The sequence below is a fragment of the Pan troglodytes genome, chromosome 9 (assembly GCF_028858775.2).
Source record: "Pan troglodytes isolate AG18354 chromosome 9, NHGRI_mPanTro3-v2.0_pri, whole genome shotgun sequence".
Classification (NCBI taxonomy): Eukaryota; Metazoa; Chordata; class Mammalia; order Primates; family Hominidae; genus Pan; species Pan troglodytes.
This window is the reverse complement of record NC_072407.2, coordinates 21,816,984-21,835,621: the sequence shown is the minus strand read 5'-3', so window position 1 is coordinate 21,835,621 and position 18,638 is coordinate 21,816,984. Positions and strand designations below refer to the sequence as shown.

Below are 18,638 nucleotides of genomic sequence, written 5' to 3'. Positions count from 1 at the left end.
AACCAAAAAGGCCAGTTGCCAAGGTAACTCTGACACCATGTGACTGGGGCCGGGGCGTCTCTGGGGTCTTGGGGCATGTCTGCAGGCACACACGTGTGCTCGCAGACACGCTGGTCCTGCCTCCCACTCTGGCTGGCCCCGTCTTCCATCCAAGGGTCTCCGGGCTGAGGGAGGAGGGTGTTGGGAGAGGGGAGGGAAACAGTATGGAGAGGACGCGGATGACGATGTGGGGGTTGAGGCCCATAGCACCCTGCATGAATTTTCCTCAAGGGGAGAACAGTGGGTCCTCCCAGGCAGCGTCTCCTTCTGGGAGGGGAGTGAGGACTTGCTGAGTCTCTGTTGGCCATCTTCTGCTAGGGGAGGTGTCTACAGCCTGCAGTTCTTGCCTGGGGGGGGTGGGTCAGAGGGGGGTGCCTTCTCTCTGCCTCTGCCTCTGTGGAGATGGTGCCGCCTGAGACCCTTCTCTGGCTCTGAATGCTGGGCCCCCGCCCACTGGTTCTGTCCACAAGCCCCCAGGCCCTGGGGGCTCCCAGCTCCCACAATCACTAAAGGGCCCAAAGTTCGGGATGGTTTTGGGCAGGGGACAAGGAACATCCATCAGGGATCCCTGGAGGGATGATAGCCTGGCACCTTTCTCTCCTGGGGGATTCCCGGGACACCCCTAGGGCCTGCTGCTTCTCTCAACCCTAACCTTTGAGGAGGGACTAATGATCGGGTGGGGAAGTTTAAGTCTTGCTCTGTGAATGGGCCCAGGCCCCTGGGCTGTTAGTCTATCTATGGTTTAAGATGCTTTCAGAAACTGGGGCATTCTCCCTCCCCAACTCCAGAGGGGTGGCTTGAAGAAAGAGAAACCAAGGAGGGGCCAACTGTATAAATCTGGGGAACCCATGAATAGGGTCAAAGGTGTGAGCCCCCGCCCCTGCCCCATCCTTTGGATGAGATAGTGGCTAGGAGCCTCCATTCCCACCTGCTTTCCAGAGGCTGGGGGCCCTGCCTCCCCCAGCCCAGGGCCCCCAGGCCCCCACTAGACCCACAGGCCTGCAGTGATGAAATGGCAGCATGGACAGCGTCTCAGAGATGGTTTCCAGGCTTGAAATGGGCTGAGATGAGCATCCGCGAGAGGGTCATTTTTTTTTAAACTTTGGAGCAAGGAGAACCCGAGGCTGGGCCCTCAGTCAGCACAGCTGGCTTTTCTGCCCTGGTCTCCAGGCACCGCCAAAGTACTTACTGTTCACACCAGCTGCGGGCACCGGAGGGGCGCACGCGGGGCTGGGGTGGGTTGGGGGTTGCTGGGCATTTCCTTGGGTTTAGCCCTGAGGTATCTGCCCAGCTGGGAACTCAGGAAAAAAGTATCAGGCTAAATGGGGACAGTCTGTGAGACACGAGCAGGGAACAATCACGAGAACCGGCACAAGTCATGCAACAAAACGAGGAGAGAGAGAGAAACATGATTAGTGGAGAGAGAGAGAAAGAGAGAAAATGTGAACAACACGGAAAAGAACACCCATGCCTGGCCCCTGGCGTCACTTCATTTCTCCGCTACTTCCCCCACAGCCCACCTGAGGACAACAAAGACCCCACTCAGGGCCCACAGGCTGCTGACCCTGCAGCTGGGTCCCTGCAGAAACTCTCTTAGCCCCACCCGCCGCCTAGTCAGCGCTGCCCAGCTCCCTCCCCCTCCATGGATAGCACCACTCACTGGGCAGCCACTGCTGCCCAGCAGGGGAAGTAGAGGGGCTGGGGATAGGGGACTTTAGACCCCTTTGCCAAAGATAACCCAGAGGCTGCAAGGTTAGCTCCCAGGGAGCCCAGGCAGGGGCTTCTCTGGGACCTCACTGCTGTTCTAGGTGCCATGGGCAGGAAGGGAGCCCGGCCACCACCGCCCCCCCCACCGGCCACCCACTGCTCACTGATGTGGGACCCTGCAGCCCTGGACGCGGCACCACAAAGGACTGACCCACATCACAGGAGCGGAGATGGACAAGACACATGCGAATGGGCATGGCAGGACGGAGGAGGCACTGTGGGCTGTCCAGAGTGGGCGGTCTGGGCGTCCGACTGCAGATGCAGGAGGGAGCCCCTTTCTGGGAGAGAAGTAGCTTCTCCTGGGCCCCTCAGCCCTAGGCAATCCCTGGCTGTGCCAGGGCGCCCTCCTAGCATCCCCCAAGAGGTCCTACAACCAGGTGAGAATTGGATTCTTGATACCCCTCCCAGGACAAGCCCTCAGACACTGAGGCCATGCCAGCCACAGCACAGAGGAGGAGACCAGATTGTCCCTGGGACAGACACGCAGACTGAGGCTTCAGACGAGACCAAGAGGTGGAGGTGAGGGGCAGGTGCTGCTGGCACCACTGGGGGCTGGCCTGGGGGGGCGGGAGGGATGCCCTCAGAACCCAGCGTGCCACACACAGCCCCTAACTCTGGTTTTAAAAGTGGAATTGGAGAAGCTCAGGTTTTGGCAAGGCCACTAGACTGCCTTGGGGGTACAGTGAGACTGGAAAGGCCTTGGGGGGCTGCATCTCATCTCTCACAATTCCTGTGGAGCCACCACATTCACCTTCCTTGCCCCTGGCCTCCCCCTCACTCTCCCACAAACTCACCCCAACCCTATGCCCATCTAGGTGCATGGCTGCAAGCAGGAAAAAAGGTGAATGGGAAGAACTCCGGGGTGCAGAGGTGGGGACGACGCCCCTAAAGACCGCAACTCCTCTTGGTGGCCGATAGCCGGGGTCTCACACGCCAGCTTTTGGAGGGAGAAGTGTTCTGGTGAGGGATGAGGCTGGAGCCTCGGGGGTCAGGATATCAGGACAGCACCAACACCACCAGGAAGTGAGTGCTTGGGAAGGGCTTGGGAGCACAGTTGGTGACGGGGGAGGCAGGAGGGATCCAGGCATCCAAGCTCCAGAGGGCAAGCTTGTGAGGGCCCCAAATACTTCCTCAGCCACAGAGACTGTCCAAGCCAGAACTGTCTGGGCCCCTGAAACCTGGGACCAGGGCAAAGTGGCTCTCAAAAGCAGGGCTGGGGAGAGACTGTGGAGCTCAGGGGCAATCCCACAGGAGTGCATGGGTTTTACAGGTTTTGTGTCCTGGGATTAGCTGGTGTGCATGTCTGAACAAACACATCTGCACTCCCTGGGGGGCAGGGGGACTCTGCACAGGATAATACTGTCATTGTCCAAGAGTACAGAGGAATCTGGGCCTGCCTGGAGAGCACTGGGGATTCTTGACTGGCTGGCCCAGGGCACCTGTGCTTGGGGCAACACTCCTGAAAGATCCAGTGTCGGGGAGGATGCAGAGGAAGAGCCAGGTAGTGCCACAGTGATGCCACTCAGGCTGAGCTCTTCTTGCCAGGCCCACATGGAAGCTGGGGCCTGGGCCAGCCCATGCCTTCCTCCTAGAGGCCCAGAGCCCTGTTGGTAGCTCCTGAAATCAAGTAACTAGCTAATCCAAAGCAGAGAGCTCGGAGCTGTTTCAGCCTCGGAGACCCCTGGCCATGTTCCTCTCAGGCACCTACAGAAATCCCAGGAAGGGAAGGGCATGCGGCAGGGTGAAAGGACCGGGAAACCCCCATGGGCAAAGAAATGGGCCTTGAGGGTAGTGCTCAGGCCAGCATAGCTGTGGGGTAAAGCCAGGAGAGGATTGGGATGGGGTGGTGGGTCAGAGAGCGCGATAGCAGGGGAGAAAATCAATCATCCACTGGGGGAGGCCACCCAAACCAGGGGGAAACTTCCCCACCTGGGGCTGAGCTGGCCAGTAGCCTCCTGCCAGACCTGGGCATGGGGAGGTCCTTCATAGACTAAATGCCACCTGTCACGTCAACCTCCCGCTCACCTGGCACTCCTTCTTACTCAGTGCTGTCATTCTTCTCTGGGTCATCTGTTCCTTTGAAATCCCTGTGTCCACAGAATAAGTCGATGGTATTCCATGGGTAGAGGTAGACTATGGGCTTTATATCTTCGGACCAGAGCCCCATGATCAACTTTATGTGCTATGTGCAGGTTCTCATAAAACTGAGATAGTCCCATAACAAACCACTAGCCATGGAATATTAGAATATATCCCACGGTGACTAGTATTGTTTCATGCCCCCCTCCCCCCTCCCGGCCCCCAGTGAATTCACGGGAAAGTGGTTGTACACTGGTTGGGATGTCTATATTGCTGCTGCAGTCCCTACCACTGGAAACGGGGAGAACCCTCGGTGGGAGGCTGTTGCTGGTCTGTAGCGCTTTCATCTAAGCTGCCCAGCGTGGCGGCCCCCTCTAGTCTTTTGCTCGGCAGCCGCTTCCATCGGGTCACCGGAAACTCCCACTCGACCATCAACCCAAACAGACAACGTGAAAGCTAGAGTCACTTCAACAGGTTCCTAAAGATAAAGGCTAAACTCTAGAGTGGTGGTAGAAGATGAGTTGGTTCAGCATGCTATGGGGTAAGTAAGCTTGTCACGGAGGGCTACAGGCGTCTCCTGGGAAGGACCTCGAGCTGGGCAGCCCGAATCAGGGCAGGAATTCTACTCAGCTATGGAGACAGGCTCTGCTGGGGGTGAGAACCCTTGCACCTGCCTTTGCAAGGGACCCTCCTACCCAGATCCCATGCACTATCTCTGCCATCTACACAGCCTGAAGGGAGCCATGGTAAGGACCAGATCAAAGGCTGTCTAGCATTTCCAAATCACACCCGTCCCCACTCTGTCCCAACACCGGGTCAGTAGCCTGAGTCAGAGACTCACACCGGACTCCTGCCCCACCAAGCAGAGCCCCCCTGGCTCCTGCTAAGTTAGTCCTCAGCAACCTGGCGGGCCGCGTTGTCTCTTCAGAACATCACGAGACCAACCGCGTCAACCTCCTTACCCAGGGGCACCAGTGAGGTTCCTCTAGCAGGCTCTTGCCTGCTGAATTTGGCCGCCCAGCATCTCCCTGGGCCCCCAGGCTCCACACCTCCAGACTGAGTGCGGGGTCCGGGGTCACCCACGGAACTAAGGAAGCAGTCTGACTGGATCTGGAATCATCGCTACAGGGGGCGGAGGTGAAAGGTCAGATCGACATGCCTCTAAGAGGTTTCCTACCTGCTCTGTTAATTTCTAAAATTTCTTCCTGGGCCAGCGGACATGTGTCACTCTGAGTACTGTGGTGTGGAGAGTTTACGACAGATTTACAATAATTGGGAGATCCCAGCTGCGGTGGCCGCGGAATATGCTTCTTTTTTTTCTTTGGTAGTTTCTGCTTAGCCATGGCTAAGGAGTAATACATCCCGAAATTGTTCACGATGACGGGCACGGGCATGGCGATGGTGAGCACGCCCGCCAGCGCACACAGAGCCCCCACCAGCATGCCGGACCACGTCTGCGGGTACATGTCTCCATAGCCCAGGGTCGTCATGGTGACCACGGCCCACCAGAAGCCGATGGGGATGTTCTTAAAGTGCGTGTGCTCACTGGCGCTGGGGTCATTGGGCTGTGCCCCTATCCTCTCGGCATAGTAGATCATGGTGGCGAAGATCAGCACGCCCAAGGCCAGGAAGATGATGAGCAGCAGGAACTCGTTGGTGCTGGCTCGGAGCGTGTGGCCCAGGACCCGCAGGCCCACAAAGTGGCGGGTCAGCTTAAAGATGCGCAAGATGCGCACGAAGCGGACGACGCGCAGGAAGCCCAGCACGTCCTTGGCTGCCTTGGAGGACAGGCCGCTCAGCCCCACCTCCAGGTAGAAGGGCAGGATGGCCACAAAGTCAATGATGTTGAGCGAGTTCTTGATGAACTCTACCTTGTTGGGGCAGAAGATGACACGCATGAGGAACTCGAAGGTGAACCAGACCACACAGACGCCCTCGATGTAGGTAAGGAAGGCCTCCGTCTCGGCCTCCCGGTAGTAGCGCACTTGCGTGCCATTGCGAACGTTCTCAATCTCCGTCTTGTTCACGATGGGGTTGAAGCGCTCGTGGGTCTCCAGGCAGAAGGTGGTGATGGAGACCAGGATGAAGAAGAGGGAAGCGAAGGCCACATACTGTGGGGATAAAGACACAGTGTCAGAGGGAGGCCCACCCAGAGTGGAGAAGCCTGGGTTGCCTCTGTCCAGTCCCAGGGCCAGGCGGGGGGAGATGCCAGCACCAGGCCCCCTGCAGCACGTGCTACATTTCCCTCCTCAGGGCACAGAGGGCCTGCACGACCGCCAGGGCAGGCTCTAAAACCCTCCTACTCCGCCTTCCATGCTCTCTTCTTCCCCCTATTGCCAGCTAGATGTGGAAGCCCCAATAACTAGTATAACTACAGAGGGAAGGAGCCTGGGTCCCTGAAAAGAAAGACATCAGCCAAATACCCACATTGAACTGTTACCTGAGTGGGAAAAAAATTTCCATTGTGTTCAGTCACTGTGATTTGGAGCTGATTTGTTAAGGCATTTAGCTACCCTGCCCAATAAAAGTGACCCAGCCTGCTGGGGCTGAAGTTTGCAAAGAAATAAGAGGGGGCAGCTAGAGTGGAATGAAGCCCCTCAGAGGCCAGATCTCCATTTGTTCTCCCAACTCCAGGCTCTTTGCTCTTTTCCATGGGTGTGTACCTCCCTCATGTGGTCTCTTTCAGGTTCTATCCTGACTAGAGCTGAAAAAAATGTATGTCTTCCCTATGGTCATAGACAGCTTTTTAAAATGTACCTCCTCTCTCTGTCTTCCTAGGAACTTGCACCACAAGATGGTAATGAGTTCCCTGTCCTTGGAGGTACTCAAATAGAGGCTGAATGATCTTTTGTGAGAGAGACTGTTTGAGGATTCAGGCATCAGGAGGAGAATTGCACCAGGGATCCCCAAAGGCACCATAGGCTCTGCTTGACTCCTTTCCAGCCCTAGGGTAGGGGTGTGAGTGGGAGGGAGGAAGAAGCTGCTGGAGGCCTGGGGCTTCCCAAACATGTGTGGGCACCTACTCTCTCAGACAGCACCAGTGAGAAGGAAATGGCCAGGATCACCCTGCCTGTCCAGAACCACCTGCTCTGGCCCTGAGCCCCCAGCAAAAAGGTTTGGGAGACCCTTTGGTTTGGTTTGGAGGCCTCATCTAATGACCCCCTAGGCTTCTCTAGCCTGCAGCAGGCATGGGTACCGAGGAGACAGAATCAAGCAGCTTTCTGAGTTTCAAACCCTCCTGCTCAGACTGGATTCTGGGGCAAGGTCTCTTCTCACAGTCTCCTGCCAGCCCCGCCGGGACTCTAACACACTGTGGCCTCCCTTGGCCCTGCCCTGGGTGGATGCGCCCCTGCCAGTCAGCCCTCTCTCAGGGGCCCAGATAGTCACTCCCGCCTGCATGTCCTCACTGCACCCCACCCTTTTGGGTCCCTCTTCTCCCTGCCTAGCCATGGCCAAAGCAGTGCCTTCTCCACAAGGCAGCTCCGGGCTACAGTCTGCAAGGGGTGACACCTTTGTTCTCTGACCTGCCCTCATAGATCATTTGGAGGAGGGCCAAGGTCGGGCCCTGTGTCAACAGCAGGAGGCAGCCATGCTGCCCCTAGAGGCCGCCTTGTTTGCAGTGATGCCCCTCCCCCACCCAGGGGGTGCCCTGGAAGTCCCAGAACAGTCTTGTTTGGATTAACCGTGGTCACAGGGCCTGACACTCAACCTGGCAGGGATCTGGGAACCAAGAATTATGTGGACCTTCCAAACCACATTCTGTGTTGAGGGAAGCTGGGAGCAAAGGGAAGTGACAAAGTTGGCATCTCAGAATGATAGAGTGAGAGTAGCCTGTAGATATGATCTGCTCTGAGACACCACATGCTACGAATGGGGAGCTGAGGCCCAGAAACGGGAAGAGATCTGCCTGAGCTATGCCAACGGGACACTACTAGTCCTGTTGGTTCCAGAGCATTGTGCGATTTTCAGAAAACTGTCTCCTGAGCCACTATCAAGTGTGGTCCATGTGCAGCCTTCCTTCCTTCCATCCATCTGTCCCTCTTTCCTGTTTTTAAATTTTTATTAATTAATTTATTTATTTATTTTTATTTTGCAGAGATGGGGTCTCTCTATGTTGTCCAGGCTGGTTTTGAACTCCGGGCCTCAGGTGAGCCTCCTGCCTTAACCTCCCAAAGTGCTGGGATTACAGGCGAAAGCCACCCCACCTGGCCTATCCCTCCTTTCTTTCACCAGCACACCATCCTCCCTTCCTCCTTTCCTTTCTCCTTCCCTGCCATCCATTCATCCTTTTTAATTCATTCATACACCCATCCATCCACTCATCCTCCCTCCCTTCTTTTCTCTCTCTCTCCCTCCCTTCTTTCCATCCATACATCCATTCATTCTTCTTCCCTTCCCTTTTTTCTTTATCTCCCTCCCTCTTTCCTGTGTCCCTCCCTCCATCCCTCCCTTCCAACCACCCATGCACCCATCCATCCATTCCTCACAAGGCACCAAGTTCTGCCTGGCACAGAGTTGAATAAGGCCTCATTCCAGCCTCAGGGAGCTCCCTGCCTAGCTCAGGTGAAGGATACATTCAGAGACAAGTACAATGCAGTGGACTGAAAGCTGAACCCTCAGCCCTATGAACTAGAAGAGGCTGGAAAAAGGTCAGAGTAATGTGTGCTCACTTGAGAGAGGCAGGGTAGAGGCTCAAAGCCATGGCTCCCAGATCCAGAAAGACCAGACCTGGAGCACAACACAGGTAGACCAGGAAAGCAATGTAGAAGCAACGGGAAGAGGCCGCCACGCTGGCTGCAAGTTTAATGAGCTCCAGAGCTCTCTCCATCACCAGAGTTGCCAAGGCTCTTGGAGCTAAAACACACATCCTGGTCTGCTGGGTATCTGGCTTCAGATCCCCCCTAGAAGGCCGCATTCTGGAGCTTGGCGTCCACAGCCCAGAGACTCCCTAATGGCAGGGCAGGCCCCCCAGCTGCACCCCCTGCCCTGGCCTTTGTATGGGAGGAGAGGAACAAGCACACTGTGGATGACCGAACGGTGCCAAGAGGCAGGGCCCACTGCACACTTGGCTCTCAATCCTGGCTGGAGGCCAGAGGCACCTCCCCTCCTCACTGCCCCATCAGCCAGGACATCCCATTCCCAAACCGCCCCCCCACCAACATCCATTCTCCACTGTACCCCCTGTTCATATGGGACTCTCTCCGGGCAGGGTCACTGCCATCAAAGCAGGTTTTAGACTTCAGTCTTGGCTACCAGAGGGTGCTTTCAACTGGAATCCCAGCTCTGCCCATGCAGCCCACAGAGAAAGTCCAAATTCCCCAGCCTGGCACACGAGGCTCTCCGCGTCCTGGCCTCATTTGATTTCCCAGGGTCCTCTCCCTGCATGCACCCAACATTCTTGCCATGTGCAGCTCTCTGCCATTTCTGACCACAGCGTGTCTCCCCACCTCCGTGGTTTTGTACCTGCTATTCCTTCTGCTGGAGAGTGCTCCTGCCAGTCTCTGTCTGAAAAAATCCCATTCATCCTTCAGGGCCCTACTAAGTGACCCTTCCCCTGAGGTGAGGTTCCCCTTCACAGCCCTGGCCCACAGGAGACAGCAACTGAAGGGAGTTCCCCAGGAGTCTCTAAATGCACCCCAGGGAGGCAGCAAGCCCATCTCCGACTCCGGCTCTTTAGTGCGTGGGGAGGCTCACAGGAACAGCCCAGACAGGGCACTGATGTCCCAGGAGCCTGGTAACTCCCAGGCGCCCCCACAGCCCTCAGAGCTCTCATCTCGAGTGCTCCTCTCAGTTCAGATCCTGATTGGAAAACTCAGGCCTTATAAGATTATGGTAAAAAGTCTTTGTTTCTCAGGGACCAATGGACTGCCTGTCTAGATTCTTTCCTCTCTGGGCCCCAGTGCCCAAGGAGTGGAGGATGGGGAGCAGGCAGCAGAAGCCAGGTCCAGGTGCAAAGACACCTTCCCCAGGGAGAGTCAGGAGAGGTGGAGGCCAGGCCTCTCACCCTGCTCAGGCTCCCTGGGCGCCTGCCTTCCTGTCCTCTGCTACTGTGAGGCCTGATCTTCCTCTGTTACAGGCAGAGCCCCAGCAACATCAAATCCCAAGGGACGCTTAGAGTGCTGTGGAGGAAGATGCCTCAGCCTGCTCAGATCCTAGTGTCCTCCTAAGTCTAGAGCAGTGGGAGGTCAGCCACAGGCACAGCCGGAGCAAGAGCAACGAAGCCCCAGGTCCCTTGTGTCCATTCTCCAGGGCTGGCTGGAGAAAGGAAAGAGCTCCCAAAACTTGAGGACCTACTATGCGCCTTCAGTCCTCACACCAGCTTGGTGAGACGGGGCCATATCCCCATTGCGTCAAGGAGGAAACGCAGGTACAGAAAGGTTCGGGGACTAAGCCAAGGTTTTAAAGCTCGTGATGAGGCTGAGACTTGGATCCAAGTGTTTTTCTTTCTTTTCTTTTCTTTTTTTTTTTTTTTTTGAGACGGAGTCTTGGTCTGTCACACAGGCTGCAGTGCAGTGGCGTGATCTTGGCTCACTGCAACCTCCGCCTCCCGGGTTCCCACCTCAGCCTCCCAAGTAGCTGGGATTATAAGTGTGCACCACCACAGCCGGCTAATTTTTTTTTTTTTAAGACAGAGTCTCGTTCTGTTGCTCAGGCTGGAGTGCAATGGCGCAATCTCAGCTCACTGCAACCTCCGCCTCCTGGGTTCAAGCGATTCTCTGCCTCAGCCTCCTGAGTAGCTGGGACTACAGGTGCCCACCACCAAGCCTGGCTAATTTTTTTTTTTTTTTTTTGGTATTTTTTAGTAGAGATGGGGTTTCGCCATGTTGGCCAGGCTGGTCTTGAACTCCTGACCTCAGGTGATCCGCCAGACTCGGCCTCCCAAGCGTATTGAGCTCTAGAACCTAAGCTCTTGCCTCCAGAGTCGCCAAAGCTCCTGGAGCTAAAAACACAGCCCCACCCACTGCAGAGCTGCCCCTGATTGTGTCTAAATGGCTCTGTCTAGGAGCTTAACAGGCACAGCTCAGAATCCTTAAGAGCAGGTTGTGCCTATCCCCAGTGATAGAGCAAGGCTACCTGCATCCAAATGCTGGAGCCAGCCACATCTGAATGCTTCTTAGGCCTCATTGCCCAGAATCTGCTAGCAACTGGAGTAAGAGCAGCCCCGTGGGTGGGGACACCGCCCCTGTCTAGCAAGGTATAATGTCAACAGCAGAGGGACCCTCTGCCTGGTAAGCCTCAGAAAAGCCTATGTGACAACCCTGGGCTGTCATCCCCGGGGCTGTAGGGTCACAGGCAAGATTAGGGGACTGCTTCCCACATGAGTGATCTGCTTCCCAATCCGAGCCACCTAGAGACATGGAAGAGTCACCTACAGACCACAAACACACACAGTGACGCAGAGCACATGTCTCATCCATTACCTAAGCACAGACACTGTGCACATGGCACACAAACTACAACAGTGTCCCCACCACACAGTAAACACAGGAGCCCATGGAGCACATGCGGAGACACATCGCCACACACCACCAGAAACACTTGGGTGCTGCACTGCAAGGCGCACACACGCACCACTCGTGCATACACACTCGGCACACACAGATAATGCAGCAGAGGTAACAGCACAGCATACGCACTGTGAGCACATGCAGGCCCCGGCTGTGCCCCGGCAGCTCCCTGCAGACTTCTCTCTGCCGACCCCAGGTGTAACTGACTCAGTGTCTGTCCCCCTCCTGCAGGACAGGCAGCTCCAGCCCACCTTGCCTCTGCCTCCTCCGCCCTCCCTGCTCAGGCTGCCATCTCCCGGATTACCCGACCCTAGGCTGTGCCCATCACCTGTGGGCTTCCTGATTTTGTGTGACCTGTCAGACTTTATCTCCCTTCTACACGCCATGCCTGCAGCAGTTGAGTCCCACCACACCCAGGATCCAGGCCTGCTGGGAGGCCAGTCCCTCCTGGGCTGCTGGCCTGACAGGGGGCACAAAGGGAGCTCTGCTGGGCAGCCCTCAGGCAACTGTCACCCAGGCTGGCCATGGCAGTTGCCACCCTGTAGAATTTCGAGACAACACAGGCGAGATCGTCTGACAATGCGGCATAAACCCAAGCTGGTAGTTTCTGGCCTTTTTTCCCCCCCAAACCAAATCACAAACCATGAGAGACCCACCAATTGTGTTCTAGAAAGTGGTCGCCATGGCAACAGAGCAAGGCATCCCATTTCTATGGTAACCAGGGTGGTGAAGCTGTTGGCTGTAAAGTCAGACAAACCTACTAACGATCTGTTGACTTAAGAAAATGTTTTATAAATCACCAAGTTATTTTTGTCATAACCCCACCCCTGAAACCATAAATCAGAAAGGCAATTTACTATCTATTAAAATGACCAATATGTGCTATGACTTTCATTTATGAATTATTTATGCCACAGTCATCTTTAGAAAATTGTGCTTGCCTTTCGGATCGGAGCTGTTCGGGGGTTCGCCTTGGGGAGCTGTGTTCGTGCAGTCTGGCGTTTCAGGAACAAGGCGATGACTGTAACGTGGTGCAGGGACCAACATTCCGGTGCGGCTGCTCACTTGCTGTGTGACCTTGGCGAGTTCCTTCCCCTCTCTGGGCCTCAGTTTCATCCTGGGTACAGTGAGGGTTGGATTGGTCCTTGCTGAGGATTCTGAGGCAGGGCAGGGCTGCAGGCAGTGGGGGCATGTGACAGCTAATCAGGGGAGCCCTGGCTGACATCCAGGCCCCAGGCCCCCAGAGGCTTCAGGTCAGTTTTTCCGCCTAATTAAATCTGCCCAGCGGGGGTGTGCAGCCTTTGAGTTAATCCATGCGGAGTCAGTGATGCAGAGCAGGCGGGATGGCCAATTGTCCTAAATAAATTGTCAGTTGAGTTGGGTTTAGAAACTGAATTAGCCTCATCTGGACTTCCGCGGGCCGGGAATGCTCACAGTGTGCTGGGCCGGCTGGGGGATGGGAGGGAGGGCAGGGAGGAAATGGGATGGTTAGGGGTCCAGTCCCTTTTTTGTTCTGTCAATAAATGCCTGCACCATCAGGCAAAGGAGGCCTGGCCCCCGAGCGCAGCGTCTGGGTGCCAGATGCTGCACCGGCGCAGGGGGCAGTGGGCGGGAGGAGCTCCCCAAGGTGCTCCACGGAGGGTGTGAGCAGAGTGTGTGTGAGCATGTTCCAGGAACACGGCTGTGTGGCAGCCTGCTTGGGGAAGTCTGCACTGGGGGGAGTGTTAGGGGGGTAGGTAGTGTCAGTGTGGGGTAGGTGTGTCATGTCTACATGACCTGACTCTAGGCCTGTGCACAAGTTTTGTGTAAATGGTCGCTACGTGTGCTGTATGTGATTCATGTGTGTGCGTGGACAGATATGGGGTGTGTTTGTGTGTGTGTGGACATGTATGGGGTGTGTGGGGAACACATATGGAGTGTTTGCATGTGTATATGTAGACAGGTATGAAGTGGTGTGTGTGAGTGTGTGTATGGAGCTTTGTGTGGGGTGGTGTGTGTGTGTGTATGGGACTATGTGTGGTGTGTGATGTGTGGTGTGTATGTGTGTGTCTATGGGGCTATGTGTGGTTTGTGTTGTGTGTGTGTATATGGGGTTATATGTGGTTTGTGGGGGGGTGTGTGTGTGTCTATGGAGACATGTGGGGTGGTGTGTGGGGGGCTATGCAAGTGTAGCTGTGTGCATGTGTGGGGTGGTGTGTGGGGGTGTGTGTGTGCGTGTGTATATGTGCATGTGTGGGGTGCTGTGTGGGGGTCTGTGGGTGTGTATATGTGCATGTGTGGGCTGCTGTGTGGGGTGTGTGTGTGTGTGTATTGCATGTGTGGTGTGGTGTGGGGTTTGTGTGTGGGTGTGGGTGTGTACATGTGCATGTGTGGTGGGGTGTGTGTGGAGGTGGATGTGTATATGAGCATGTGTGGGGTGGTGTGTGGGTGTATGTGTGTGTATTGTGTGTGTGGGGTGGTGTGGGGGTTTGTGTGTGGGTGTGGGTGTGTATATGAACATGTGTGGGCAGGTGTGTGGGGGTGTGTGTGGGTGAGGGTGTGTATTTGTGCATGTGTGGGGGTCTGTGTGTGTATTGCGTGTGTGGTGTGGTGTGGGGGTGTGTGTGTGTGGGTGTGTGTATTGCATGTGTGGGGTGGTGTGGGGGTCTGTGTGTGGGTGTGGGTGTGTGCATTGCGTGCGTGGGGAGTGTGTGTGGGGGGCAGTGCATGGGTGTGAGTGTGCATGTGCGTGTCCGGGCCATCTCCCAGGGAACCAGGGTCTGGCTGGGCACTCTGGGCACGTGTTCTCTGAGCCGAGACTCAACCCAGGGCCCTGACCATTTTCTGTGCCAGAGATGGTCACTCCTTCATTAGCCCAGGGGTGTGCCCCTTTCCCTGGGACTGTCCTGGACTTGGAGGAAGGTGATAGGCAGGGTGGGGGTCTGAGCCGGCCCAGCTCAGGAGCCCCCTGCATCTCCACAGTGACACTTTCCATCCCAGGATTCAATCTGAGAAGGGGGAGAGCCAGAGCCAGAAAAGGCAGCGTCCCGGCGCAGATGTCCAAAGAGACAACGGCTCACCTGACTGAATTCATTCCCTGGACCCTACACCTGGGTCATATCCAGAAAGAGCCCCCACAACAGCTGGGCTGGCCCATCCCGAGGTGGCAGGGGCTCCCATGGTACTTTCATCCCAAGATGCGTATCTTTTTTTTGGAAGTTGAAACATATAAAATGCACACATCCCGGAATGGTATTTCTTCCTGGATCCGCACATGTCTTACATCGGTGGCACCTTGGGCTTGTGGAAACCTGGTCATTAGAAGACCAGAGCACTGATGGAGGAGGTCCTCGGAGGAGGTTGCAAAAGCTGCCTGGCGGGTGGGAATGGAGAGACGAAGGCGCGGCACGGTGAGGGAGTGGCCCAGGGGTGCAGAGCACTCAGCAGGACCAGAGAGGGGAACCACGTTCCCCAGGAGCATCAGCACTGGGCTCCAGTGTGGCGATTTTCTTATCAAGTCTTGGCTCAGGCAGTATCCCTCCAGCCCTCCAGGCCCCTCTCATCCCTCAGGCCCACCTGCCTTCGAGATCCAGTCAAAGCAGCTGGAGTCTCATCAGAGGAGGTAGCGGCTGGAGCAGAAACGGCAGGACCGTGACGTCACACCCGCCTGCTTTTCAGGCCTGACTCAACCAGGTGACTGTGGTCAAGTCACTGTCCCTTTCTGAGCCTTCATTGTCTGCCTCCCAGTGGTTGTAACAGTGAGTTGAAATAATACACAGAGAGCAAGAAGGAAGTGTTCACACACACCGCTGAGCCTCCACACAGAGCCTCTCACCTTGAAGCTCCGGTGGACCCTCCCGCCCTGGTCCTCTCCAAAGGTTTAGGATCATGTAGAAAAGCCTAGAATCTTCTAGTCATGGAATGGGAACTGCTGAGCTGGGAGGTGCCTGGGAGTTTGAGGCACAAAACACCACCATTGTCCTTCAGAGACCCGTCTCTTCCCACACTCAGCCCATGCAGTGTGAGTGAGGCTGAGCCTGGCCCAGCAGCAGGTGACCAATATCCAGTGATGGCCAGCCCTTGTCCTGCAGTAAAAGGGGAGAGGGTGTCCCTGAGGAGACGGCCTCAGAGGGATCCCGTGGGATGGGGCCGGAGGAGCTGTCTCTGGATTTAGCAACAAGGAGGCCCTGGTGGGGGCTAAACCCATGCCCCTGGAAGGGTGGAAAGGAGAGCTGGGAGTAAGAACCTTTCCCTGGAGTTGGTTGGTGGGGAACGAAGGAGGCAGGAGTGGGCAGATGCTGGTGTGATGGGCAGGATGGCAGGGGAGGGAGAGTGCTGGGGAGAGTGACTGAAGGGAGATCCAAGCGCAGAGCCCAGAGACTCTGGCTTAGTAGTTACGGGTGGGAACAGAAATTCACCTTTAATTTGTGCCCCCAGGAGGCTCTGATGCCACCAGCCAATCCTGGCATTTGGGATCCATGGGGCCAGATAAGACCCACATGCTAGGCAGGTCTGAAGCTTAATGGACCACGGTAGGTGCTGGCAAGTAGGCCACATGGTGGAAGGAAAGGAGGCCTGGACTTGGCTCCAGAGACCTGAGTTTGAATCCCAGCTCGGCCACGAACCATATGCCTATGGCCTAGTAACCTCTTGGAGATGCAGTTCCATCATTCTTAAAATAACACACTCCAGGAAGTAAGACAACATTGAGGGGTGTGGAGGAAAAGGCCAGGTGCCTAGGACTTCCCCAGATCCAGGGCAAAACCCCAAGACTGCTGGCTCCCTTGCACACTGGCATTCCGGGAGCTGGCCGAGGCGGCCCTGCACAAACAACAAACATCCAAACACAGAATTTTGTTTTTCACAAATTACCAAGAGGTGAGGGAGGTGGGAAGGTGAGCAGAGCAATAGTTAAAGGGAGAAATGTGTCCAGTTTTAGGCCTTTCTCTCTAATTCTTTCTGCTTCTGCTACCACTTGCCTGTTAAGGGACCAGGAGCCAAGGACAGCCTGGTGGGAACCGCCAGTGCAGCACACAGCCAGCTTCCTGTGGACGAGTCCAGGTGTGTCCAAGATCCAGCCCTGTGGCCTCCAGTCAGTGAGAGACATGGTCCTCGAGGTGAGGGGGACTTCCTGTCCCCATGCTTGCAGAGTTTTCCACGTGGACCCCTGCCTGTCTTGGGTGTCGGGAGGGAAAGGACACCCAAGGTCGCACGATGAGTGGGGCTCAAGCCAGAGCTGCCGACTTTCCCGCCTAACTCTGGTAACAAGAAAAGAGATGACAACAGCTTCCTGAGTCTTGGGCAGGCCCTGCTTCCGGGGCTTCCCATGCACTGTCCCGTTTAAACCTCGTGCCAGCCCCGTGCGGTGTTATCATGTCACTCTCTAGATGAGGAGCTGCCATTCAGAGGGAAAGAATCTTGCCTGAGGTCTCAGCACTGGATCAGTCTCACTGTCCTCGGGAGCAACGGACTTCATTGCCTTCCATAAGCCCCCTAAGCAGCAGGCAGCGCGTGCAGAGGTCCCACCATGCGAGGTGGCATGGAGGTGCCCTTGTAGCCGGATCTGGCGACTCTGACCTTTCTTGGCCACCAGCAGGTGCAGAGGGCCCTAGGGGAGGCCTTAGGGAGTGTGGTGTGCTGTCCCACAGTGCCCCCTGCAGTCCCACAGGCCAGGAAACCTGAGTGTTAGTCCCTAGAAGGACCAATCAGGAGCCCATATCGCACCTGCTCCTGTGGACTGAGTCTTCCTCCTGGAGAGCAGATGGTAAATAAATACGGAGGCTAACGGGGGTCTCCTCTCACCCTCTCCCATTAGCATCTTAGACTTGGAGCAATACCAGGATCCCACGTGGGAAATTCCTCTTGTGTTTCAGGGCTTAGAACAAGCAGGTGTTTCCTAGTACGCCTGTCTACATTTCTGTTAGTAAATGATGAGTCATAAAACCCTTCACATTTTCTCTTTTGCTCTGACTGCCAGGGAGCTCGGCTAAATTTAGTGCTCAATTCTAGGCGAATCCTTTACCTGGGTTTGGGGTATAGCTATTTCTTTTCTTCATTATACTACATGTATTTTTTCTTCTTTATTTTTAAGGGTTCTGTGGTAGGTGTGTCTTAGGTGCCTCAAACATTTTTTTGGGAAAGCCACAGATTGGAATAAGAAATACGTGAATAAGATTCCCAGATTAGGCAGTGAGTAGGAAGGCGCTCCATATAGGATATGCAGACATGCCTCGTTCGACTGCGTTTTGCTTTATTGCATTTCACAGATATTGCAATTTTTTTTCCAATTCAAGTTTGTGGCAACCCGTGCTATTTTTCCAACAGCATATGCTCACTTTTTGTCTCTGTGTCATATTTTGGTTATTCTAGCAATATTTCAAATTGTCATTATTATTATATCTGTTATGGAGACCTGTGATCATTGATCTCTGATGCTACTATTGTAATTGTTTTGGGGAACCACAAATCACACCCGTATAAGATGGCAAACTTAATTGATAAATGTTATCTGAGTTCTGACTGGCTGTTCTCCCATCTCTCTCTCTCCTCAGGCATCTCTATTCCCTGAGGCACAACAATATTGAAATTAGACAAATTAATAACCCTACAATGGTCTCTAGGTGGTCTAGTGAAAGGAAGAGTTTCATGTCTCTCACTTTAAATCAAAAGCTAGAAATGGTTACGCTTAGTGAGGAAGGCATGTCGAAAGCTGAGATAGGCCAAAAGCTAGGCCTCTTGCACCAAACAGTCAGCCAAGTCTGAATAATGCAAAGGAAACGTTCTAAAAGGAAATTGAAAGTGCTACTCCAGTAGACACATGAATGATAAGAAAGCAAAACAGCGTTACTACTGATAGAAAGTTTGAGTGATCTGGATAGAAGATGAAACACAGCCACAACATTCCCTTAAGCCAAAGCCTAATCTAGAGCAAGGCTCTAACTCTCTTCAATTCTAGGAAGGCTAAGAAAGGTGAGAAAGCTGCAGAAGAAAAGTTTAAAGCTAGCAGAAGTTGGTTCATCAGGTTTAAGGAAAGTAGCTCTCTCCATAACATAAAAGTGCAAGGAGAAGCAGCAAATGCTGATAGAGAAGGAAAAGCTGTACCAAGTTATCCAGAAGATCTAGCTAAGATCACTGATGAAAGTGGCTACACCAAACAAAAGATTTTTCAATGCAGATTAAACGGCCTTCTGTTGGAACAAGATGCCATTGAGGGTTTTCATAGCTAGAGAGAAGAAGTCAATGCCTGGCTTCAAAGCTTCAAAGGAC

The 18,638-nt window shown here is 54.7% G+C and overlaps 1 protein-coding gene across 3 annotated transcripts in view; it reads right to left on the bottom strand.

Moving 5' to 3' along the window:
• Positions 1 to 18,638, bottom strand: part of KCNC1 (potassium voltage-gated channel subfamily C member 1) — a 120,828-nt gene that overhangs the window by 78,021 nt on the left and 24,169 nt on the right. For all 3 annotated transcript variants that reach the window (XM_001172719.7, XM_016920524.3, XM_063783886.1), the window contains exon 2: positions 5,063 to 5,996. In XM_001172719.7, the coding sequence (XP_001172719.3) occupies positions 5,063 to 5,996 (934 nt within the window). The remainder of the gene's footprint in view (positions 1 to 5,062; positions 5,997 to 18,638) is intronic.